The 25,042-nt window shown below is 40.4% G+C and overlaps 1 protein-coding gene across 5 annotated transcripts in view; it reads left to right on the forward strand.

The window, feature by feature from the left end:
* The window catches only part of CDON (cell adhesion associated, oncogene regulated), a 67,630-nt gene that overhangs the window by 12,261 nt on the left and 30,327 nt on the right, over positions 1–25,042 (forward strand). For 4 of the 5 annotated variants that reach the window (XM_036449147.2, XM_036449144.2, XM_045585458.1 and 1 more), the window contains exons 2-6: positions 18,317–18,452; positions 20,259–20,531; positions 21,950–22,096; positions 22,937–23,080; positions 23,700–23,987. In XM_036449147.2, the coding sequence (XP_036305040.1) occupies positions 18,377–18,452; positions 20,259–20,531; positions 21,950–22,096; positions 22,937–23,080; positions 23,700–23,987 (928 nt within the window). In that variant the 5' untranslated portion in view covers positions 18,317–18,376. Of the gene's footprint in view, positions 1–9,191; positions 9,351–18,316; positions 18,453–20,258; positions 20,532–21,949; positions 22,097–22,936; positions 23,081–23,699; positions 23,988–25,042 lie in introns of those variants that run through there. The other variant, XM_036449146.2, reaches the window with a different exon arrangement.

A 25,042-nucleotide genomic window follows, 5' to 3' on the forward strand; every position in this document is an offset into this window, starting at 1 on the left:
GAATAATTCCCTCTATCTCTCCGTTTCTGATATTGAGCATTCCTTAAATAACTCTTATAGAGCCCATTGCACGTTGTGGAATGAATATAAAATCGACATTGATACGCTCTTTGTCTTAACAGTTGCTCCATGGTACCCCTGCATCCCAGACATGACAGGTGATGCTGAAACACAGTCTGTTTTTCATTTCCTAGAGGTGTTAGAAAAGGAATACAAGATTTGCAGTTTTAAGTGATTCTTTTCAATATTACTTTTATCGATTGTTAGCTCTTTCTCTTTTGTCTTCTATCACTGTATACATTGGATAAGATCAATGCCAACTCGAAAGCTTTTAACGGTAGCTAATTTGTGTTTCTGTGTCGATTAAAACTGTTGTTCACTGTTCAGTGAAATAGTTTAAAAATGGTTTCGTGACCAGTTTGATGGCCGGACTGGGAAGGAAAGAAGGAAAAGCAGATATTCCTAAAGGCACGTCTTGCTCCTCCTCTTTTGTTGGAGTGAAGACTGAGTTGTAATAGCAACACAGTCCAGCTCCCAGTATGAGGTGTGAGGCTGTTCATTTTCACTCTGGAGATGTATATACTACAGAAGGAAAACGCTGGCCTCACCAAGCCTAAGCAAATCATTACTTATCTGCGACCTGGCAGGCGATTTGATTAAGGCTGACAGAGCTATATAATATCCGAACCAGGCCCTCTTACTGATTGATGAGCCTTGTCAGTAAGTTTTTGGTTTCGTTTTGTTTTTTTTTTAATCTGAAAGGAGAAAAACTGGACAAGAATGAAAACATGTTCAGATCTCTAATTGCCAAGTATAAACCAAGTCTGTAATGTAGTTTTTAATCTATAGTGACTAATATGTATTCATTTGTATGCTGTTTTCTTAGGTTATAATCAAATGGTTTTTAAATGATACTTCTGTGTCAGCAGCTTTTACATGATTAAAATTTTGACATTTTAGAGATTTTGATTCGTGTTTTGACATATTTCTGAACTTGGTTTTCTTTGATGTTCTATATTTAGTATAGTAGTGTTTTTATTCTACAAATCATTTTTCTCTTCATTCTCTGAGTTCTTTGGAAGTCCTTGCCTTTACTTTAAGGCATTTTTAACCCCTTTCTTGCTAACTATGTGAAAATGATTTGCATCTTTGTCAGGGCATATCTGCGCTATTGAGTGTGTGACTGGAATATGCCAGCTGTTCTTGGCAACACTTTCAACGAGTCTATATACAGGACTGAGTCCAACGAAAGAAGACCATTTCCTTTATATTATTCATATACTGTTTAGTAGAAATGAGTATAGGACTGGAAGACCACTCCCCCATTTGAAACTAATTTAGCATATGGGATTTCCTGATTAATGAAGAGATTGAATGAAGAATGAATTAGCTTCCTGTAAGTGGAATTTCGATAAGCCGGGAATTTTCAGGTAGTGTATCATAAGGAGTTAGATGAGAATAAGCTCTGGAAAAAGAGTGCCTGGGATCACATTCAGACTCCATCCTATTCTAGTGATACAACCTCTTGCCTTAGTTTCCGCATCTGTAGAGTGGGGATGGTAACTCATCGGGCTGGTGGGTCCTCTCATTTAGTCCCACAAACAGAGTGATTGGCACTTGGTAGGTGCTTCTGGAAGGTGAGCAAGCGCTGTTCCTATTGTTGTTACTGCTATCTACAAAATGGCTGATATTGACAAAATAGGATATAGCTCAACTAGAGACTGTCAAATCAAAATGAGTATGGATTAAACTTTGAGGGAGCTATAAATGTGGGAGTAAGCTAGAATATGTGTTTTGCTCCTGGGTTGGCCAGCATGTGGCTCTTAGCAAAGAGGGCAGTTAGGTTGGGTGCTGTGTGTAACAGCTAAGGGTGAACTTTTTTTTAAAATATATTTTATTGATTTTTTTTTTTGCCCCCCTCCCTTCCTCCCACACATCCCCTCCCTCCCCAGAAGGGGTGAACTTTTAGGTAAATTCTTGGATCCCCAAACAACCAAACACCATCTGAAACTTTTTGCCCCGGATTTCAGTTTTGTTACTTTGGGATATCCCCTTTCTCTGTCTCATCTCCCCAAATTCAATATAAACATACTTCAGTTTAATACCGGGAAAATAAAATTTCATTTATAAGAGATGTACTTTCTAACTCACCTTATTCACATGTTCTTAAAAGCAAGGGATAACTGTCATTGTAATCCTTTGCTAACTTTTTCAAAAGGAAAACTTCTTGCAAATTCCTAATATCTATTAAATAAGTTTTATTACTAATCTCACTTAATTATATACAAATGATCTAGATGCAAACTTAATCTTAAATTTTTTTTTAGATTTTAAGATTAAGTTTGCATCTAGTTCATTTGTGTATAATTAAATGAGATTAGTAATAAAACTAATAGTAGGAAGATACTTTGCTTAGCTTATATTTTACTTATCTATTTGATTTGAGTCTTTTAATTTTAAGTATGATTAACACTTTTCCTTTTTATTTTTTATTTTTTTTATTTTAATATATTTTATTGATTTTTTTTTACAGTTTTGCTATCTGATTTTCTTTTCTTTTTTCATTTTTTTCATTTTTGAATCAATCTTTACTGTTCAAATTGTTACAAAGGTTCCTCATTTCTTCCCCCCTCCACCAGGTTCCCATCCCACCCTCCGCCCCCTCCCCATCCCCCATTGTCCTCATCCACAGGTGCAGTTCATGTTCAGTCTCTTCCTCCCTCCCTTTCCCTGACAGCAAATCCCCTTTCAGATAGTAAATCAGTTACTTAGCATTTTCTCATATCAATAATATCACCACATGCCCAATGATACATTTCACACAAAAGACATTTCCAAATAGGTCAACCAGCCTCATCCGGGCCCCACCCAAGGCACTCACAGATCAACACCCCAGCCCTATACTAACTCAACACATCCAGATCTAAGCCTTCATCACTTGATTCAGCAGACCCTCAAGTTCCCACAAAAGTTTCCAGCCATGTCTGAGAGGCAGCCGTGGGGCAGGGGCAGGCGAAGAGCGAGCTGTTCCGGGCCTGGCTGTTCCGGGCCTGGCCTCTGTTGCTCTGGTTCGTTCCACAACCAGCTGCTCCGGGTCTGGTTACCACCGCTCCCGACCTAGTTGCTCTGGACCTGGCTGCTGCTGCTCCGGGCCTGGCCGACACTTTTCCTTTTTAATAATGAACTTGCTTTTAACTACTGGACCAATATTTTGTGGGTCAATCCCTTTAGAAATCTATGCAGACATATAATGCTGAAAAATTAAAACCACGCAATGAAATGTAACCTTTACTAATTGTCGCTGAACCATAGTACTGTGGGATCTCCGCAGTACACGTGTTCCTAATGTTGTGTAGCCATCTGCTGTGTCACATGCTTTTCAAATTTGGCACGTTGTGCTGCCATGAGCTAGGGTAATTCATGTCTCCTACTTTTCTTTTTACCTTTTTCAAAAAACTTTCTTTGTACAGTATTCCATAACATCCTTAGACCTTTACATGTCACATATATGATCCCAAAACACAAATGCAGATTGGGCACTCAAATTTCATGGCGTGTCTTCATTGTCTGCCTGATGATTTGGAGTAAACTGACACTAATTTGAGTTTCAGCAGCGCAGAAACAATGACATTTAAAAAAAACACACCCCGATTTTCGTGCCTCTAAAAAATCCATCTGTGGACTGAGATAGAGAAAAAGAACAAAAACCTGTTAGGGTTGAGAATCTTTTCAGAATGAGAAGTGGCTGTGGACTCACACTGAAGTCAATGGACATAAGAACAAACCTGTAAAAGCCCTAAAGAGGACTTTTATTTAGAAGCCATGTGTGGAAAGGGGATTACTGCGTGTTCAAATTTCACCCCTGTCATTTATTAGCTGTGTAGTCTTGGCGAGGCCAGGGGAGCTTTCTGCATTTCCGTTTCCTCATTTGTAAAATGGAAATAATATCTGTTTTGAAGATTGTGAGGATTGGTAGCAATATATGTCACATCTTTCACTCATAAACTTATTAATTGGTAGCTATTGTTGTTCTTTGAATAGTTAATCTCATAGGATAGATGTTTGATAAGATGCATAAATACATATATATTTCCAAACCAACCAATGATTCCGCCTCAGTGGAAGCAGGAGGCAGGGGTGGAGTTGAATGCCGGAATTATCTGGCCAGGGTTTCCATGCTGCATGTAGAGTCCTGCCTCCCCCAGTCATTCCCACGTGACCCACCACTGCCATTGGGGATGTGGCATTATCTGTTGTGTGGAGGCCTACTGACTGAAACACTTTCTCTGGCAGCTCTGATTTAAATACTTGCATAACATTTTGCTTTATATCTCCTTATCATAAAGATGAACTTAGTTATTTATCCAAGTAATCAGCACATTTATATTGCTTGATACTGACAGGGAATGACTGCCTTACCTCACATGTATGTATAAATTAAATTAGCATTGTGGCAGATTGCTTTAAAAATGTGCTTGGTTTTTCTTAGATATTTATTTACCAAATTCAGGACTTAAAAAAAAAAAGTGTTGGCAAAAGGTGGGACAGATGATTTAGTGATTTTCAGAAAATTTATAAGACTATTTACCAGTTAATTTGACCAGTACTCTTCATGGATATGCAAAACCCCTCCTCGAGAGTTATCTTCTCAATAATACCATTGGGTGGTAGAATTTTGTTTTAACACAGCTTGCTGTTACATGATTTTTGACTACACAAAATTTCATGTCATGTAGCAGGAAACATGACTATGTACAATAAAGAAACCCAATATTTATTTTTCTTTTTTTAAAATTGAATTTGTTGGGGTAACATTGGTTAATACAATTATGTAGTTTCAGGGGTTACAATCCTATAATACATCATCTGTATATTGTGTATTCACCATCCCAAGTCAAGTTTTCCATCACCACTTATCCCCCTTTTATCTTCTCCTTCCTCTTCTTGCCCCCCTTCCCCTTTTGGTGATCACATAGGGTTGTCTGTAAGTTTTTGTGTGGGTGGGTGCTGGGTGCTTAATCCCGCCACCTTTTTTACCCAGACCCCCGTCCTCCTCCCCTCTGACAGCTATCAGTCTGTTCTCTGTATCTATGAGTCCGTTTCTGTTTTGTTTTTTGTTGTTGTTTTGTTTTTTTAATATATATTTTATCGATTTTTTTAATATATATTTTATTGATGGATGATTTTTCACAGAGAGGAAGAGAGAGTTAGAAACATCGATGAGAGAGAATCATCCATCAGCTGCCTCTTGCACACCCCCTACTGGGGATGTGCCCGCAACCAAGGTGCATGCCCTTGACCAGAATCGAACCCCGGACCTTTCAGTCCGCAGGCTGATGCTCTATCCACTGAGCCAAACTGGTCCCGGCCATTTCTATTTTGTTTGTTAGTTATTTTGTTTATTAGATTCCACCTATAAGTGAAATCATATGGTACTTGTCTTTCCCTGACTGGCTTATTTCACTTAGCATAATACTCTCTAGGTCCATCCATGCTGTCGCAAAGGGTAACATTTCCTTCTTTTTTATGGCCGAGTAGTATTCCATTGTGTAAATGTACAACAGTTTTTTCTTTTTATCTATTCATCATCTGATGGGCATTTGGGCTATTTCCAAATAATCTTGGCTATTGTAAATAACACTGCAATGAATATTGGGGTGCTTATGTTCTTCTGAATTAGTGTTTCAGTTTTCTCCAGATATATTCCCAGAAGTGGAATTGCTGGGTCAATGGCAGTTCCATTTTTAATTTTTTGAGGTAACTCCAGACTGCTTTCCACAGTGGCTGCACCAGTCTGCTTTCCCACCAGCAGTGCACAAGGTTCCCGTGGCTCCACATCCTCACCAACACTTGCTTTTGATTTATTGATGATAGCCATTCTAACAAGTGTGAGGTGATATCTGATTGTGGTTTTAATTTGCATTCCTCTGATCATTGATGTCATATGCCTATGGTCATCTATATGTCCTCTTGGAGAAGTCTTCATTCAGGTCTTTTGCCCAGTTTTTAATTTTATTGTTGTTGTTTTTGGTGTTGAGTTTTATAAGTTATTTATAACAAATTTTGGGCGTAAGCCTCTTATAAAAACAACCACCACCACCCTGACATTTTAGTCTGTAATGCGAAAGGGAGTCTATATTATTCATGCTCTGTTTTTCCCTATGGTGCATGTATGTGTGGTGTATATACCTGTGCGTCTCCTGGGTGAGTGTTGAAGTCTTCCTTTCGGCCATCCTGTTTACCGGGGACCAGTGTAATGTCACAACGCAGCAACGTGCCGCCAGCAGAGCTGTCCCAGCGAGCTTTGCTTCATTTCCGGGAGACAGGCTAGAACCAAGGCTGGAACTGCTTCTCAGGCTCCCCCGTTGGAATAAAACTTCATACTGCATTGTGCTGTTTAGAGAGATTCTGTGGTCTTAATTGATTTGTTTGTCTACTTCCTACTTCATCAGGACATTGTATCTTGATCACTTCTTTGGTTTTAACTTCCTATCAAAGTTTTCTGGGATGCAAATTTTCTTCATATAGGCTAGTGTGTGTTTTTACTTACCTTTAGACGCATGAATCCATTTGTGGGAATTATGTACTGACTGTCTAGCAGTCTGTGGTTGATTTGTATATCAGCTCATAAACGGGCGTGGAGCCCATTATCCATGCAGGGCCGCTCTTCATGGTGCTCCAGCCACCGCGAGGAAGGTGTGTCTGACCTAATTCATACCTATCACCAGTGTGAGCAAAGCGGGGGCTCCTGTGAAATCTAGACGCTTTCCGTATTTTTATGCAGCCAGGTTTAAAGATGGAAGAAGCTGGGAATCCAGTATCACCATGTTTCAGGCGACATAACAGTTGTGACGGGCCCACTGCCCAGCCAGCATCGACTCAAATTTATCGGCAGCAGAGAGAGACTTCTCAAATTTCTAAGTTTTCTCACTTTGCTTTTTCCTAAATATTTGACTGTGTCTATTAGAATATGCTTCATGGACCTGAGCTTCTCCTTGAGGTTTTATTTCCTTGTTATTACAACCAAACCCCTTGAGGGAGAGTCTTTCGTAACTGCCAGAGGAAAATGTGTTTCATTTGGTGAGGTCTGAGCAAAGCACTGTATTAATTTTATAACCTGACACTTATCTGGAGCTCTTTTTCACATGTCTTCCTAGTCTTTCTTTTCATTCTCCATCAGAGAAGTTGAGCCGAATGTCTGCCTGCCTTTTTAGATGCCTGTTCAGGTTTAGCCGGTTCTTAGCAAACGTGAAAATTTGGCTTTTCGCGTTTGTTTTGTGGTTACCATAACACTTGTTTTTTCCCCAGGAAACCAATTCCAGTGACAAACTGGAAAATCTGCTGAGTGTTGGATTTGTGGCAAGTGTTGACTCTGTGATGCTTGCAGAGTAATCCCCTTGCAACTTGCTGTATTTTGTCTGTTTAATAATTGCTCCCAAATCACTTTTTCGAATTTCACCGTTTGCGTGCAGCTGTGCTTTGAAACATCGGTAAGGCTCCTATACGATCACTGTGGATTCCAGAATTATCTTATCGCCACAGTTCTTGGTTTCCTGTGCTCTGGACGCAGGAGGAAACATCTCCTTGAAGGAGAGTGGAACAGGAACACTTGACTTTTTTTGAGAAACGTACAAACGCTGTGACTCGCCCTAACTCTGCGCTGGCCCAGACCCCCTCTTTGGTGTGTAATTGGGACCACATTGACTCCGATTGCAGCCAGCAGCCCTTCCCTGCTGCCTTTTTCTGCTTGTGACCTTTGATCCCCGTGACCTTTCCTGGGGTTAGTCCTAGGCCCTTCATTGTGTTGGGGCTGAAGTGGCTCATGTGGAGTTGATTATTTCTCTGCTCATTTGGCCTTTTTGGTGCCATAACTCCCAGTCACTTCCATTTTCCTCTCTGCGTTTGACGCTCCGCAATGAAGGGAAGCGCTTTCCCGGCGGCAGGATCGGTTTGTATGCTTGACTGACCCGATTGAGACTCGGGGAGTGGGGGAGGGTTGTGAAACCTGTAGGTGTCAACGCTCTTTAAGTTGATCTGAATGATTGCACCATCATTAAGTGCTCACAACGTGGGTACTGTGGAGAGCTGCGTCTCATCCCGGGGGCTCTGAATTCCATAAGAAGAGAGCTCAGCAGGTTGCTGACCTGGGTCCGGCGTTTGGTGTCCTGCAGCTGGATTCTGTACGTACCTCCGACCGCCTCTGAGCTGTCAGTTGCACATGGCTGCTTGAAGGGGTTCTTCTGTTGCTGAAAGAGCTGGGAAGAACCCCAATATTAATATGCTAACTTTGGATGGGCTATTTGTTGCAGCTAGATTTATGGTAGCACTTTCTTTGCCTCCCCTTTCCCCCTCCTCCTGCCCCTGCCCATTCGGATAGAATCACTGAAGGATGGATGCCAGCTGCTCCTCTCATTTCTCAGGACCCCATGTGGACAGCATGGAGGCTGTCACTGATCAAAGGCTCCATGATCGCGAAGGAGTCGGCCGTTGAGGAATGTGTCTGATTGCCCTCATCTGCCGTTGAAAGATAGATGTGTGTGAAACGCAAAGACATTCTGCAACTCGTTTAAAACAAATCTGTTCGATCCCATCCCCAGAATATAGATTTATGTCTTTTCTTTTTGTGTGCAAACTTTTCTCTTTATATTTTAGCAGTATGGAGAATGTGAATGATTTTGAATGAGGAATGGCTGCCCCTTCAAATGTGGTGTTTTTAGGGTTCAGCCTGAGGCCCCCTTCTCAACGGTGAGTCAGTCCCACTGTTGCCTCCGGAGTCTCAAGCAATCCGGCCTTCTTGCTGTTTGCCTACTAGACGTCTTTCTTCGAGTTCCACTTATGTCCACCCCAGCTCATTAGCTCCAAATCTTAGGATACGCTCCCTCCATCCCTTACCATCCTTTACCACCCTCAAAACAGCAACAACAGCACTGGCCAGTTTGCTCATTGGTTAGAGTATTGGCCCATGGGCGGAAGGGTCAAGGGTTTGTTTCCGGTCAAGGACATGCACCTCAGTTGCAGGTTCTATCCCACCCCCGCATCCGGGCACTTGTGGGGAGGCAACCAATCCATGTCTCTCTCACTTTGATGATTCTTTCTCTCTTCTCTCCTCCCTCTCCTTCACTCTCTAAAATCAGTGGAAAAAGTATCCTCGGGTGAGGATTAAAAAACAAACCAAACAACAACAGCAAACCACGGAAAACCCTGCTGCTCCTCATGTATTTCCTGTCATAGGAAATGTCACTTACTCGCTTGTACAAGTCACAAATCTGGACGGCAGCCTGACCTCCTTTCTTTACTGCGGAAGCACTGGGGAAACAGAGAAGTGAGCAGATAATGGATTCCAAAGATGTGTGAGAGATTCTTTTCTGTCCCAGTCCAACTCATTCACTAGCCAAGTTCTGTCATTTCTAATATGACAGAAATATCTCTTAAATATCTCTAAATATATCCATGTCTTAAAAAATAATTTTTAACTTTTTAAATGTTTCCCCTGATAATTCTCCAGCGCGGGGTCTCCATCCTCTTTCCCCACGGCCTGTGACCCTCTCTTCCCCTCCTCAGCCACTCCTCACATTGCAGCGTAAACGACTGGAAAGACAGGTCCCATCTTGTCCCTCGCCTGCCTAGGAGCCGCCAATGCTCCCCTGAGGATAAAACCCAACCCGCTTAGCCTAATTTATAATGTTTTGTTTTTATACTCAAGCTTTCACTCACCTCTGTGACCTAACTCTCACTACTTACTATCCTCCTGTTCTTACTCTTCTTTCCAGCACACATTTCCCTGCTTCTCCCTTTGATTCTGATTCCTTCTGCTTGGAATACGCCCCTCCCCTTGTTTTTCATTCCCTCTATCCTGCCCTAACCTTGGCCATTGATTCACCTCGTTGCTGCTTCCTTTGAGAAGTCTTCAGCCCTCTCAGGCGAGGTTTAAGTGGCCTTTCTGTTTTTCCTATAGCATCTGTATGAGCCTTATTCTGCTGCTCATCCATCCCTCCCTCAGGTAACTGCTTTAATTCCCGAACACCTTTCTTTCCTAAAAGCATTGCCTCTTAGCAAAAACCATTTCCTTTGATTTTGATGGGAAAAGTCATGATGTGGTCCGTTCCGACCCTAGAGCGTGAAGCAGCTTCACAGAAAAAGACATAAACTAAGCGATAAACTCAATTTTGTACAAGTGGTAAACAATATGTTGAAAGTAAATAAGTACAGTTTGTTCTACACACATCGCAGTGAGTTTGTTGTGCTCAGAAAGGAGAAAGAAGACTTGAGGGTGAAGACTGGAGAAGGAGGGCTGGAGGACAGGAAGTCTTCCTGACTTGTGGACGGGAAGTCCTTTTAGGGCACACAGTTTCCGTGCATTCACATGCCCCTAAAAACAAAGTACTGCCCAGCCGGTGTGGCTCAGTGGTTGAGCATTTCCCCATGAACCAAGAGGTCACCAGTTGGATTCCAGTCAGGGCACATGCCCGGGGGAGGCAGCGGATCGATGGTTTCTTTCTCATCAATGTTTCTGTCTGTCCGTCTCCCTTCCTCTCTTTCTAAAAAAAAAAAAAAAAAAAAAAAAAATCACATTAAAAAACAAACAAAACCCACTACCAAGTTACAGTACAGAAAAGCACCTTTATGGCAAAATAAAGGCTGAACATTGGGAGTGCTTCCCAGCTTGTGGAAATGTTCACATGCATGTGACATGGGATATGAGAGAACATGCTCACTGTGCCCCCTCACTTGGCACCGTGTTTTGGGTTCATCAAATTCTTCTTGCAATTTCTGACCAAATACCATGGTGCCATGTAAACTGGTGGGCGTATCTTTGCCCAAAGAAGCCATGCAAACGACTAATCCTCAGGGAGGCAGAGGTCCCGTCTGATTTGTTCGTGGCTGAGTTCCCAGCACAGCACAGCACAGCGCCTGACACATATTGAGGGTAGTAGGCACGTACCTGGTACAGTGTGTGGAACGAAAGATGAATTCATCTGCTTTGAATTCTTTTAATACTTTTTAACCCTCTCTTTGCACGTATGACACTTTTCTTTATTCCAAAGTTAATTATGTTCTCCCTCTTTTCTCAATTAAGACTATAGTAGCCTTGAGTTCAGGAATTGGGACTTTTCATCTTATCTCTGTATCCCTCCCAGGCTCCTGGCCAAAGTTGATCGCCTAGGTATGGAATTAATTGATTGAGTGAACATTTTCTGGGAAAATTGGGGTTCTTGGAGAAGCCTGCAGGAAATATTAGCTTCCTCATTAAATTGTTCAAATATTCAGAATGAAGAAAACGTCAACAGACAATGTAAAGTTGGATGTGATTAAGATCAAGGTTGCTCAGTGGTTAAGAAATGTACGGCATGTTTGACTTCCTAATCGAACTTGTGCTGAATTAATCAGTACTTAATAAAAGATTTTAAGTAGACATGTTTTATTTTTTCTTTTGTAGTTAGTACAGAAAACTCACTTTTCTCAACAGTTAAAAAGTAGCATGGTTTGAAATACGGTCTGGGAATAAGGATCAGTTCTTTTAAAGAAGGAAATTACTGTTTTATACAGAATGGGATGCTTTTATAAAAGGAAACGAAACTCAAGAAGTTTCTGTTTTGAAGCACAATCCCAATCCCAAATCCAAGTTATTGTTCACCAGTTAATCACAGTTGTTCTAAGCTCGAAAGAAAACTCAGAAAGTCTGATATAGGAGAAGAGGGAGCGGAAAATTCAGAGACAGCTTTGATGGTCCTTGGGAAAGCCAAGGCGTTGCTTCAGAAACAAAGGAATCAAATTTAGAAATTCAGGAAAGACTTTTCCCAGAGGATTATTCTGGCAGCATGCTGAAGAGGGGTTATAAAAGCATTAAGTTCACCACTGAACAATAAGTTAAGTAAATGTTAGGGAAGTATTTCCTTTCTTATTACTTTTAGCTTCCCTTTGCCAGCAGAAATGCCTCAGAGCCTGGGATGGCATAAAAGTAGAGTTGGTTGTATGAGACAAATTGCCTTCTGTGTTGATGGGAAGGGGAGACTTACAGGCCTGTAATTCAGGAAATGCCTGCTCTTCTTCCGGCCAGGGCTCAAGCAGCAGTACTTGGGGCATCTAAAGGTGGGGAGTTCTCCAGAAATGTTTCCCAGCATGCAGAGAGAGTTGTCCCCTGAGCTGTAGGTTTAAAGGGGCACTACACTTAGCTGTTTTATTTTGTTTTGATTTCTTGGTACCCTGCTCTTTTTTTCTGGAGAGACTCTACTACCAGATTCTTTCTTCAGAGCTAAGTGACCACTAGCATCTTCTCAGACACTTATATCTGCTACTCAGAACTGCATATTGGGACAGTGCTCCAACCAACTGAGCTAACCTGGCCAGAGCCTTGCATTAAGTGAAAACTTAGCATATTGTTAGAAAAAGCCTTGCTAGATTGGACAGTGAATGTTGCTTTATGATCCATCAAATATTTTAATTGCTCAAATTCATATTTTGTATTCACTCTTTGGTTAGCACAATGTAGGTATCTATACTATATGCCAGTGATGGTGGTTGTTGGGGATAGGGTTATACATCGTTGCTGTCTTTTTCTTTTTGGAAAACAATTTGACTATATATAAAAAGTCTTAAAATTGTTTGTACACCTTGACTCATTAATGCCACTTAAAAAAAATCTATTCTAAGGACATAATTAGATTGGTTAAAGATTTATGGACAAAGATATCCATAGTGACATTATCTGTATTAGCAAAAAAATATATATATACAGATATATATAGAGAAATATATTAAAAAATATAGGCTAACTGTCCAAAAGGCAATAGCTAAGTAAATTAAAGTACATTCAATAAAGTATCTAAGTAAATTAAAGTACATTCAATAAAATCCTTAAACATAATTTGATAGTTTACTGTATCAAATTATGTTTAAGAATAATTTTAATAAGTAAAAATCATCATTAGATAAATGAATAAAACAGGATTTAAAACTTGTATATATGTTATGATCTCAGTTATATAAATATACACATATGGAAAGGATTAGAAGGAAAAGCAACAAAATGTTGATGTGTTATCTTTAGTTGATGGAAATGGCATGTTTAATTTTTTGTATATTTATGTAGTTCACATTTTGTATGCTGAATGTGACTTTTTGTCAATGAGTATTTGTAGAAACGTGTTAACAACTTTTTGCTTGTAAAAGTAACATATTCATTATAGAATATGTGTGGGGGGGGAAACTTGAATATTTTGTTTGAATATTCTGTTATGTTATATACCTGGTATTATGTTAACCACATTGGGTGCTTTAAAAAAAAATTCTAAGTGGGAAAAACACTGAAGTCCAGAACAATGAAAGTGTGATTAAATCAGAATTCTATTCCATCTGGTATGATTGAAATCAGAATTCTGTTTTTAATTTGTGCATGAGAATATGTGAATGTTAAATGCACTAGAACAGAGGTCAAACAGCAAGTTATGTGCTGAAGTGATGAGGAGTGGGCTGAGGTGCACTTACCTAATCAGAAAAGAGGACAAGAGAAGGATGGGAAGCTTGTATGCAGAGGAAATTAGGATTGTTGTTTCCCTCGCTGAGGTAAATTTTTATGGGTAAAAAAGGTGACATGCATGTTAAAGCCACAGATCTATGTGAAATGGCAGGAACCTTGCTCAGTTGTGGTAAACTGGTCAAACAAATTGTTCATTTAGTAGAGCAATGCAGGACATATATACTTATGTATAAATTATAAATATATAAAATGTAAACATGTACATTTTATGTAGTTCTGTATTACATATAAGTGTTTTACATATATGTTTTACAATAACTTGCTGGTCAAATAGCGTTTATACTGATACTGAGTTTCCTTTTTTTGACAAAAAATACTTTTAAAAATGACATAGCATTGAGCAATTTTCCAGTAGTGTTAATGGATACACCCTGCTTTATCTGATATCTAACCCTACTTGTGGTCAGCAGTATTTATTTGGGAGGTTGGACCTATGTTGCTATTGGTGGCTGTTGAATGCAATTTCAAACTACCTGGCCCATATAGCAATAGAACTCAGGACCTTACTCTCATTATCATAATTATTTAACAAACTGAGCAAGTTTGCCATTCATAAACATAAACCAAGTTAAATATTTAGTAAGGGATTGTTATGGTCATAAGTTCTTTCCAACTTCCAAATTCAATGCTGAGCATGTTGCAGTTCTGGTTAAGATGACAGATGGGTAAATGTGGTACTTCGAATCTATCACAACCACAGTCATTGAGAACCACCTGAAATCTAGCTGATTCTGTTCACCTGAAACCCATCAACTAAAGATATAAAGAAGAGGCCACATCAAAACTAGTTGGAGGGGCAGGCTGGTTCCAAACCCACGTGTGGTGGTTAAAAATTGGAAGGGATATATTGACTGTGGAAGTCCTCCTGAGGGCAGTGGTCCCAGCCCCACACTAGGGCCCATGCCTAGGGTTCCAGTGTCGGGAAGGGAAGTCCCCCTAACTCTGGCTTTGAAGACCAGCAGGGATTATGGCTGAGTGAGATAGAGGGCTTCTGGGGTCCCAGGTATACTTCTTAAAGAGCCCATACATGGACTTACTCAGACTCACTTGCTCTGAGCTCCAGTATTGGAATAGCAGCTCGAAAGGTGTATCAGGGACATATGGGGAGGAACTGAATTATCTGGCTTCTGGTGAGGGATGAAGGGCTAGCTTCTTCTCAGACAAGAGCTGGCAGAGGCTGTTGTTACTTTGCTGAGTCCTCTCCCTACAGAGCTGGCATGCAGGCACCATATCTGATTCTCTATCAATCTGGCTAACATGGTTCACTCTGCCCTGGTGATTCCTAGAGACTTGAACCCATCCAACTTTTGTTTTTTCCATACAAACAGCCTGTCTTGGCTCATGCTTTCCTAAAATCTCTCAAAGGTTCACAAACCCCAGATAAGCCTTGTCTGGCCTTGATGTGCCCTATACCTCTTGCTAAGTGACTCCAGTCCCAGGACTACCTAGTTGTAGTTGGCTGGATTCACAGCTTGGCCTCTGCAGGCACCCTCAAGCCTAGCACAAGTAGCAGCCCTCTGCAGATTGCTTTGTAGCTCGTGCCAAGTGGCCACTTCCAGGAGACCCCAGCTTCAGACCACATTGGAGCACCACCCAACCAGAGGACCCACTGAAGTAACTCTTGCTCTGTGGGGTTGGCCCATGCATCTTCTTTTGGTTCACACCAAGTCCTCTCAGTCCATCGGCCCAGGGCTAAATGCCTCCCATTGACATGCAATCAAGGTTCAACTACTGTAGGAAGGTGTACACAGCCCAAACTGGGTGCACTTGAAATGTCCAGATTAGGTAGCTGGGGAGGCTGCACCACTGAGCCCTATAGGACACCTACTACATTAGACCATTCCATAAGACTGGGAGATGTAGCAGCTCTACCTCATGTATAGAAACAAATGTAGGGAAACAGCCAAAATGAGAACACAAAGAAATGTCCCAATGAACAGGAAAAAAACTCCAGAAAAAGGACTAAACAAAATGGAGATAATCTACAAGCTGCAGGGTTCAAAACACTGGTTATAAGGATGCTCAGTGATCTCAGAACTATAACAAAGAGATGGGAAACATAAAAAAGAACCAGTTAGAAGTGAAGAATGCGTTACAGGGAATTAACAGTATAGTACATAAAGCAGAGGATCAAAAACAGTTATTGGAAGGTAAGGAAGCAGAAAATACCCAATTAGAACAAAAAGAATAAAAAAATTTGAGGATAGTTTAAAGACCCTCTGGGACAACTTTAAGCATACCAACTTTCGCTTCGTGGGGGTGCTGAAAGGAGAAGAGAGAGAGCAAGGAATTGAAAACCTATTTGAAAAATGATGTAAAACTTCCCTAACCTGGTGAAGAAAAGGACATACAAGCCCAGGAAGCACAAAGAGTCCCAAGCAAAATGAACCCAAAGAGCCCACACCAAGACACATCATAATTAATATGCAAAAAGTTAAAGGCAAAAAGAGAATCTTAAAAGCAGCAAGAGAAAGGCCAATTACTTACAGGGGAGCTCTTATAATATTCAGCTGACTTTTCAACAGAATCTTTGCAGGCCAGAAGAGATTGGTACAAAATATTCAAAATTATGAAAAGCAAGGAACTACTCTTCAGCAAAGCTATCATTTAGAATTGAAGGTCAGATAAAGAACTTCTCAGACAAGACAAGCCAAAGGAGTTCATCACCACAAAACAGCATTACAAAAATGTTAAAAGGTCCTTTTTTAAGAAGAAGAAAAAGATTAAAAATATGAATAATAAAATAGCAATAACTACATATCAATAATTACTTTAAATGCAAATGAATTAAATGCTCCATTCAAAAGACATATGGCAGCTGAATAGATAATAAGACCCTTACATATGTTGTCTATAAAAGACTCACTTCAGATCAAAAGACACACAGCTGAAAGTAAAGGGATGGAAAAAGATATTTCACAAAAATGAAAAAAAAAAAATCTGAGGAAGTAATACTTAAATGAAACAAAATAAACTTTAAAACAAAGTGTGTAACACTAGATAAAGAAGGACCCAGTAATTTTACTTCTGGGTATTTATATGAAGAAACCCAAAACACTAAAACAAAAAGACAAATGTACCATATATTTACAGTAGCCAAGATACAGAAGCAACCTAAGTGACCATCGAGAGATGAATGGATAAATAAGTGGTGAATTTACACAATGGAATATGACTCAGCCATAGAGAAGAATGAAATCTTGTCTCTGCAACAACATGGATGGACAGAGAGGGTATTATGCTGAGTAAAATAAGACAGAGAAAGACAAATGCCAGATGATTTTACTTATATGTGGAATCTATGTCACAAAATAAACCAACTAGCAGAACAGAAACAGACTCAGAGATACAGAGAACATTTTGACAGTTGCCAGATGGCAGGGGCCTGGGAGAATGGGTGAAAAAGGTGAAGGGATTAAGAAGTACAAATTGATAGTTATAGCATAGCCATGGGGATGTAAAAGTGCAGCATAGAGAATATAGTCAATAATGTGGTGATAGCTATGTATGATGTCAGATGGGTACTAGATTTATCAGGGTGATCACTTAGTAAGTTATATAATATCTAATTTCTATGTTGTACACCTGAAACTAATACACATCAACTGTTATTGATAAATAAAAATTTAAATAAAAAACAGCATGTTATGAGTAACCTAAGAGAAAGATAGAGTCAATAAAGGATATTCCCATGTGCTAATATTTAGGCAGCAATAACGAGCTGTGAAATTTTAAAGGACAGCTGTAAAGTAACCCAGTGGATCATGTGCTGGGGTTAAAGTTGACTCAGGAATTCTTTTCACCACTTTTCAATAAACAAATCGTCGAGGAAAGATTTGGCAAAAGGAAGAAACACTCCTCCTTGTCCTCATTCTCTCAGCAAAGTGGCTCCTGTTAACAAGTTATTTGAATGTTTACTTTGCCTTGACTGCTGAGCAGCGGTGTGTCGGTTCTTACCCTTGAACCAAGTGAGAATTCAAATAAACCAACAATGTTTTCACACCGACGGCCCCTTTTGAGTAGTACCAAAAAATCCTCTCCCGTTTGTAAGAAGGAGGCCAGCAAGAAAAAATGGAAAGGCAGCCCATGGACCGATCGTCCGTGATTGGGATGAAATTGAAATTGCTACTTGTAGATTTTAGAGTATCTGGTGTAGAGAAGTAGGCATTGTTAGCTTTGCTAAACTGCTGCACTCTCTGTGTATTAGAGAACCCCCACAAACACAAACCTTCCCTTGACTGCCATTCATCTCCATCAGTTCTCCTTATTACTCTGCTGCCTGTTTATAGCAACGCTCTTAAGGAGTCTTCGGTCCATGAGCATGAGTCCCCAGGTGAAGAAATGGAAGAGAACCACTAGTTCCAATCTCATAGGGTGGTTGTGAAGATGAAGTTAATATAGCAAAAAGCACCGAAGTGGTGTCTGACACATACTAAGTAAGCACTACATAAAAACTTGCTATTATTTTGTTGTTTCTGTTCTTTCTGCTTTTAAGGACAGTAGAGGAAGCATGTGTTTTGATTGTGTTGAGTTGTAGATGCTTGTGAGACACAAATTCACTACAAGGCTGTGAATGCATTCATTTGGAAGGATGGATTCTGCATAATAAAACACTTTGGAAGAATGAGCAAACCTTCTAACCATAATTTAGAACCTGGGGATTAGTTTGTCAGTTGGGAAGAAATGAATCATGTTCACAAACAGCTCTATTGATGATTCGGATCCATGAGGCCAACTCTTTTTGTGGTTTAGATTTCCTTTTCTTTGACTGTGTTTCAGTGAGCCAAGGCCCGGATTTTGCTCTGGAAACCTGTCCTGCCGCGTCCGTCATCTGGCGCTATGCATCCGGATCCTGGACCCTTACAGACACTGCTGTATATCACTCTTGCCCTCCTGTGCTCCTCAGTGAGTTCAGGTAAGAATAGAAGAACCGTAGTGTTTTAACGGAAGCGTCTCCTTAATCTTAAAACAGCAATCTCTCAACTTCAGTATTTTGCTGCTGGTGATGGATTCTAAAGACTTTTGTAAAATTTGACCAGATTTTAATACTTTGATTAACTTAGCAATCTAAGAATCTTTTAGTAGTGCTTCTTGGGCATCAGCAGGCCTTCCCATCATTATCCTTGTAATTTATGCCTTTTATTGCCTTAAAAATAAATATTTTGCAATTGTGCCTTTTTCAGTAAGAAGATATGTTTCAAATTTCTGAATTTGGAAATTATAACGGGAATAAAATGCTGACTGCATACCACCAAAATTTTTTTTTTTTAGTATCAGCATGTAATAGTATTCAACTTGGAGTAGGAGAATTTGGTTAAAATCCCAGCCCTCATGACCTTGTCTAATTTGTTACTACCTAACTCTGTGAGTTACTGGAAAGCTTAACTGTGTTTGTTGTTAAGTGTGTACAGAAAGCCTGAGCCTAACAATGGCCCGCAGGCATTTCTTCTTACTTTATATTTGTGTAAAGATGTATTACGTTATACATTGATGTTTACTCATTAAGTAATATTTATTTTCCTCTGTTAAATATATTAGGTTATATATTTAACTATATTATCAACTATATTAGATTTAGAAAGGAAAAATTGAATTAATGATTTTAGTACCTTTTTTTTTTTTCCTCTTTTGCTAAACAACAACCTCAGATTAGTAGAGAGGCACTTAATCTTTATTTCTGATAAAATATCCTGTAAGAATAGAATCAATAATATATTCGTGTGGTTTTTTTTTTTTTTTTAATTTAAGTATTTTATTCTGCAAGAGTAATAGCATTCCTGCCCTCTGCCCTCTTTTTTTGGGGGGAGGCGAGTAGTAGAAGAGAGAGCTCTGTTTTGATACTTACGTGTGTGAGCATCCTCTCTCCCTCCAAGTTCTGGGAGAATAGACATAACAAATGAACCTATTCCAAATACCGAATAAAAATAGTAAGGTTGCTGCCCTATTGAGCCTTCTATCAAAAAAAAAAAAAAAAAAAAAAAAAAAAAAAAAAAAAAAGGATAGACTTTGTAGTCCAGTGTGATTTCCTAACTTTCTACTTGTGCTCCCTTAAAAGTTGAACATTATTTTGAAGGGAAGTGGTAAAGCCTTATTTAAAAAATAACTTGCTTTTAAAAATCAAACCCTGTTGGTAACACGGTAGAGATTTCTTTTTCTTTTTCTTTTTAAATATATTTTATTAATATTTTATAGAGCAGAAGGGAGAGGGATAGAGAGTTAGAAACATCGATGAGAGGGAAACATGGATCAGCAGCCTCCTGCACACTCCCTACTTGGTATGTGCCTGCAACCAACGTGCATGCCCTTGACTGGAATTGAACCTGGGACCCTTCAGTCCACAGGCCGACTCTCTAGCCACTGAGCCAAACTGGTTAGGGTGAGATTTCTTTTTAGTTTGAAAGTCATTGCCACTTTCTCAATCAACTTTCATTTCTTAAAAGCTACTTCCTTCAATGAGCAACTTGCCATTTCTCATGTATATCTTATGGATTCTTATCTATTGCACCCTGATTGTTAAGCTGTAGGTTAACATGTTGCCTTTACTTCTTCCAAAAAATGGGCTTTTAAGACTTCCTAAAACTTTTACAAGCATTAAGAACCATAACATATATAGAGAAAGCAAAGGGTTGCCTGTAGTGACGTAGATTGAGAGGAAATGTCTTTAATGTACTTTCTTTCTCATTCTCCCTTTCCTTTGCACCTGGGGAATGTTCCTTTGTAGACCTGGCACCTTATTTTCTTTCTGAGCCACTGTCTGCTGTCCAGAAACCTGGCGGACCTATAGTTCTACATTGCTCTGCTAAACCTGTGACCGCTCACATCACGTGGTTGCATAACGGAAAAAGATTGGACCGAAACTCAGAGCAGATCAAGATTCATCAGGGGACTTTGACTATCCTTTCTCTCAACCCCTCCCTTTCGGGTCACTACCAGTGCATCGCCAACAACAGCGTCGGTGCAGTTGTGAGCGGCCCTGCCACAGTTTCCATTGCAGGTGAGTTGGATTTTGGCCCTGTTTTCCATGGGCTTTCCTGAAATTCCTGCCAGTGGTTGCACTTTGGGGTTGTGGGAAGAGCATGGGTTTTGGAGGAGGACACACGTGAGTTCTCATCCCTGCCTTGACACTTGCTATGTTTAACACAGAGGGGTGGGAGGGAATGTATTTGAACCTCTGTGAGCCTAGCCTAGATGTCTTCTGTAACAAGGGCACGGAAGTGGATTTTTACATAGATAGGACAGTTTTCTAAAGCGAATTCTGAATTTCTTGGTATTTAAAAGGCCTTCGTAGGAGCAACAACAAAAAACCTATTGTCTACTTCGACCCTCAGTTATTTTCTGCAGTTCTTTATCTTTCTCTCACATCTAATTGTTTTTATTTGCCTGATCACTGAGTGATTTTAATTTATTTAATTGAAACCAGGCTAGAGAAACAGGAGAATAATAACTGACTGTAAAGAAAGGAATGCTGAGTGTTGAGCTTAGGGGAAATCTGGACCTCGCAGTTTTCTTAGTAAGCTTGAGCCATCTGCCTTTCAAACGGTGATGGCTTCCAGCAAGGGAAACCTCTCCGCAAGGGCACCCCTATTTACAGAACAAATCTGGATTCCCCAGGAGTAGTGAGTTTGTCATAACTGAGAAGAGCAAATGTTTGTGTAGAGCTGTGACCCGTGGATCGCTCCAGGACACAGCACTGGAGAGCAGGCGGGTGGCAGGCTGCTGACTGCATGCAGCACTGGGGTAATGAAGGCTTCCCTGCAGGCTGCGTCTGCGGTAACACACACAGAGGGCCTGAGACCAAGTCCATATATTCAGACAATCCACATGCTATGCAGCTTTGTCTTCCCATGTCCCAGGTTGAGTATGAATAGCTGCAAACAGAATAATGATGCATAGGGAAAGTCAGTTTTGCTTTGTTTTTAAATATATTTCTGTTGATTTTAGAGAGGAAGAGAAAGGGAGAGAGAGAGAAAAAAAACACAATAATGAGAGAGAATCATTGATAGGCTGCCTTCTGCACATCCCCTACTGGGGATGGAGCCCTCAACCCCGGATTGTGTCCTGACCAGGGATCGATGCTCAACCACTGAGCTATGCTGGCTAGGCAGGGTGAGAAGGCTCTATCTTCACAAAATGGAAACAGTTATGCTTCATAATTCTCCCTAACGTTTTCAAAGCGGTTTGCTTTTCTCCATGTCTTCGGGAAACGGTGCCAGGGCTTAGCTCCAGCCTCAACCATGCACCTCTACCCCAGCTGCTCTGTGGGGTAAAAAGACCATGCTCCCCTGTGAACTGGGGTCAGCTGCCACCATCAGCCATGCTGCAGATGCTGTTTTTAGTTTTTAAATTTCCTTTGGGAAAGAGAGTTCACATTTACATTTATTGATTCTGTTGATTTTTTTTTCTTTCTTTTAGTTCTTGGTGACTTTGACTCATCCGCAAAGCATGTTATTACAGCAGCAGAAAAAAGCGCTGGTTTCATTGGCTGCAAGGTACCAGAGAGCAACCCCAAAGCCGAGGTGCGCTACAAAATCCGGGGCAAGTGGCTGAGGCATTCTACAGGTGAGAGCTTTCATGAAAAGACAGTGGCACCCACTGGTCAAATGTTCATTAAAGGACCTGCTGCTAAGCCCTGTGTGCTGGGGATTGTGGGTATAAAAAATGCATTGTATACACGTTCTCCGCTCTCAGAAGTCAGGGGGAGGAGACGAGAAGAAATGGTTACATTACAGAAATGATTACAATCTGCATTCCCTGTGCTCACCCTCTCTACTGCTTCAGGTCCCTGCTCAGATAGACCTTCCTCCGAGAAGATCGCCCTCTGGGCCCTTTCTAGAGTCTGTGCTCGGCTGCTCTGTCCTCTGTATTCGGCTTCGTTTTCCCCAGAGCCTTGTGTTGTACATGCGTTTGTTGGTTGGTTGGTTATCTGCCACCCCCATTCCCAGCACTGGACTGTCAGCTCACGAGTTTGGACAGTTGTCTTCTCTCTTCATGGCTCTGTCCCTTGTGCCTGGGCCATCATTGGCAGAAAATAGGCACTCAGTACCTTTTCGTTGAGAAAAATAAGGAATGAATAGACATGACTGAGCACTGGTGCCGGTTTGCCCAGGGTGGTGTAGCTGGTCACTGAGTCTTTGTCTAACTGCTTCTCCTGTCTGTGTTCCCAACCAGTGATCTGCTGTCCAGTGTTTCCAATGGGCTTGATTTTGTGACTTGAGTACTACTGACCTTTTCTTTTTTTTTTGCCTTAAGTTTTCCTTTCCTTCATTCATGAATTCCCTTCAATTGCTTATTTGCTGCTAGTCTTATGTCTAAATTTAAAGCAGAACTATCAGAATGGATTAGTTTTCATTGGTGTCCTTTGTAAAGAGAGATGTCTAACTACATCCTTTCCTTCCTCAGAGAATTACTTAATCCTTCCATCAGGAAATCTTCAGATTTTGAATGTATCCTTAGAGGACAAGGGATCGTATAAATGTGCAGCTTTTAATCCTGTCACACATGAATTAAAAGTCGAATCCATTGGCCAGAAGCTCCTTGTGAGTCGTAAGTATTTGGAAGAATATCGGTAACCAGGAAGAACCCTTGGGAGCATACCTCATTGGGAAATGAGAGTTCATTTTTCTCTTAGATCATGTTTGTTTACCATAAGAAAGTCTTAAAAAAACTAAATACAGAGGCGTATCATAAAATAGTATTGAACATGTTTTAATGATTATTAGAGGAGAATTTTGATTAAGAGGACAGAGCAATACATGTAGAGAACTTTGCCCTTTGCTCAAATAAAAATAAATGATAGAAAAAATATAACTTGATATTAGCAGTGATCAAGTTAGGGGCTGTGAATTATGAAAAAAATAGGTATCTGTCCTCTTTCCTACCTGATTTTTAGCTTTCATACCTGACTTTTACAGTAAGGTGCTTCAGCCAAAGCTTAGTGAAGTAGTGGTTCCTGTCCTTCGTTCCTAAACTGCTAATTCAGAAGTAGCCTGAAAGGATCACAAACTCTCTTCATTTTAATTCTCAACTACAAATGACTTAGCTGCCAGATAGGACCTTGTAGGGGAAAGAAAAATCAATGGGCAGGTGGGAAAGCTCACAGAATTGCTAAGGAAGAGATGGGACGTGATAATTTTTTTGTTTGTTTGTTTTCTCTTTTTTCCAGGCTCTTCTTCAGATGATTTTCACATTCTTCACCCCCGCCTTTCACAGGCGTTATCTGTGCTTTCTCATAGTCCTGTAACCCTGGAGTGTGTGGTGAGTGGGACCCCAGCTCTTCCAGTGCACTGGCTGAAGGATGGTCAGGACGCGGTGGCGGGAAGCAATTGGAGGAGGTTTTATTCTCATCTTGCCACAGATAGCATTGACCCAGTGGATGCCGGGAACTATTCCTGCATGGTGGGAAGCAAGTCTGGAGACGTAAAGCACGTGACGTACATGGTCAATGTCCTTGGTAAGATGTTGCTCAGTGACCTTTTGCCAAGTCAAGCTGTTTTCCTGATCTAACTGATGTTTGAATGGAAGAGCCGCTCATGAGCTATAAATGAAATGAGGACTATCAGGAAACACCATCACCAGCAGACAGAACAAGCTCCATTTTCCCAATGGACTCCTGAGTTAGGTAGTCTTTCTGGGTGTCGCAAGACAGTTCACCCGAACGTTCTTAGGAACCTCGTCCCAACCTGGTTGCGTAGCACAGAGCTTGTTTTTCTCAATGGCATGGAGGAAGGAGACTGGAATTCAGTAGGATGGAACATTCTGGGCTGCTATCAGGTGTACTATCCAGTAACAGTAACCAAGGCAGAGAACTGACTAGAAAATGTCATCTCAAAAAGAAATCCATTTCATTTTCTTTTCCCTTTTGGAATGCTTTCACTAAATCTGGCTCATGGAATTTGCATTAGTTTCACCTACATTTCTATATCTACTCTTTATCTCAAAGCTGTTCCTTTCTCTCAGCTACCTGTCTCACTGTCATGTGTAGTAGCAGAAATTGTTTTTCTTTATCAAGGCAGGTTTTCATGAAAACCAGAAAAAATAGGCGGTAAATGTTTCATACTTAATACAGTTTTTGTAAATCTGCATGTGTGTAATTGCAACAGTGGCCTGATGAAGGTTACACTGGTATTAATGTAAGTGTATGGCAAAGGGGCATTAAGGTTTAATGATCGTTAGGACTAGATTAATATGCATAACCATTTAATTTGGGCATATGTTACAAATGTCAATGCATGATTTACTTTGTTTAGGTAAAAACTCACTTGATGGATATTAAAGGAAGTTTTTTGGCCAGTATACACCTAAGCTCAAAGCAGAATTGGCTATAAAAATAATTTAACTTCTGAATAAAAGTTTTTCTGTTTTGGCTCTTGTTTGAAAGCCAGGGAAACTATTACTTTATTTCAAACAAATCACCTGAAACTAATGCTAAGAGAGTCCCCAAATTAGAAACTCTGTATGTGTATGTGTGTGTATTGGGGGAGTTAAGTGCGTGGAGAGAGCTATAAA

This window comes from Pipistrellus kuhlii, unplaced genomic scaffold, assembly GCF_014108245.1.
Source record: "Pipistrellus kuhlii isolate mPipKuh1 unplaced genomic scaffold, mPipKuh1.p scaffold_m20_p_20, whole genome shotgun sequence".
Lineage (NCBI taxonomy): Eukaryota > Metazoa > Chordata > Mammalia > Chiroptera > Vespertilionidae > Pipistrellus > Pipistrellus kuhlii.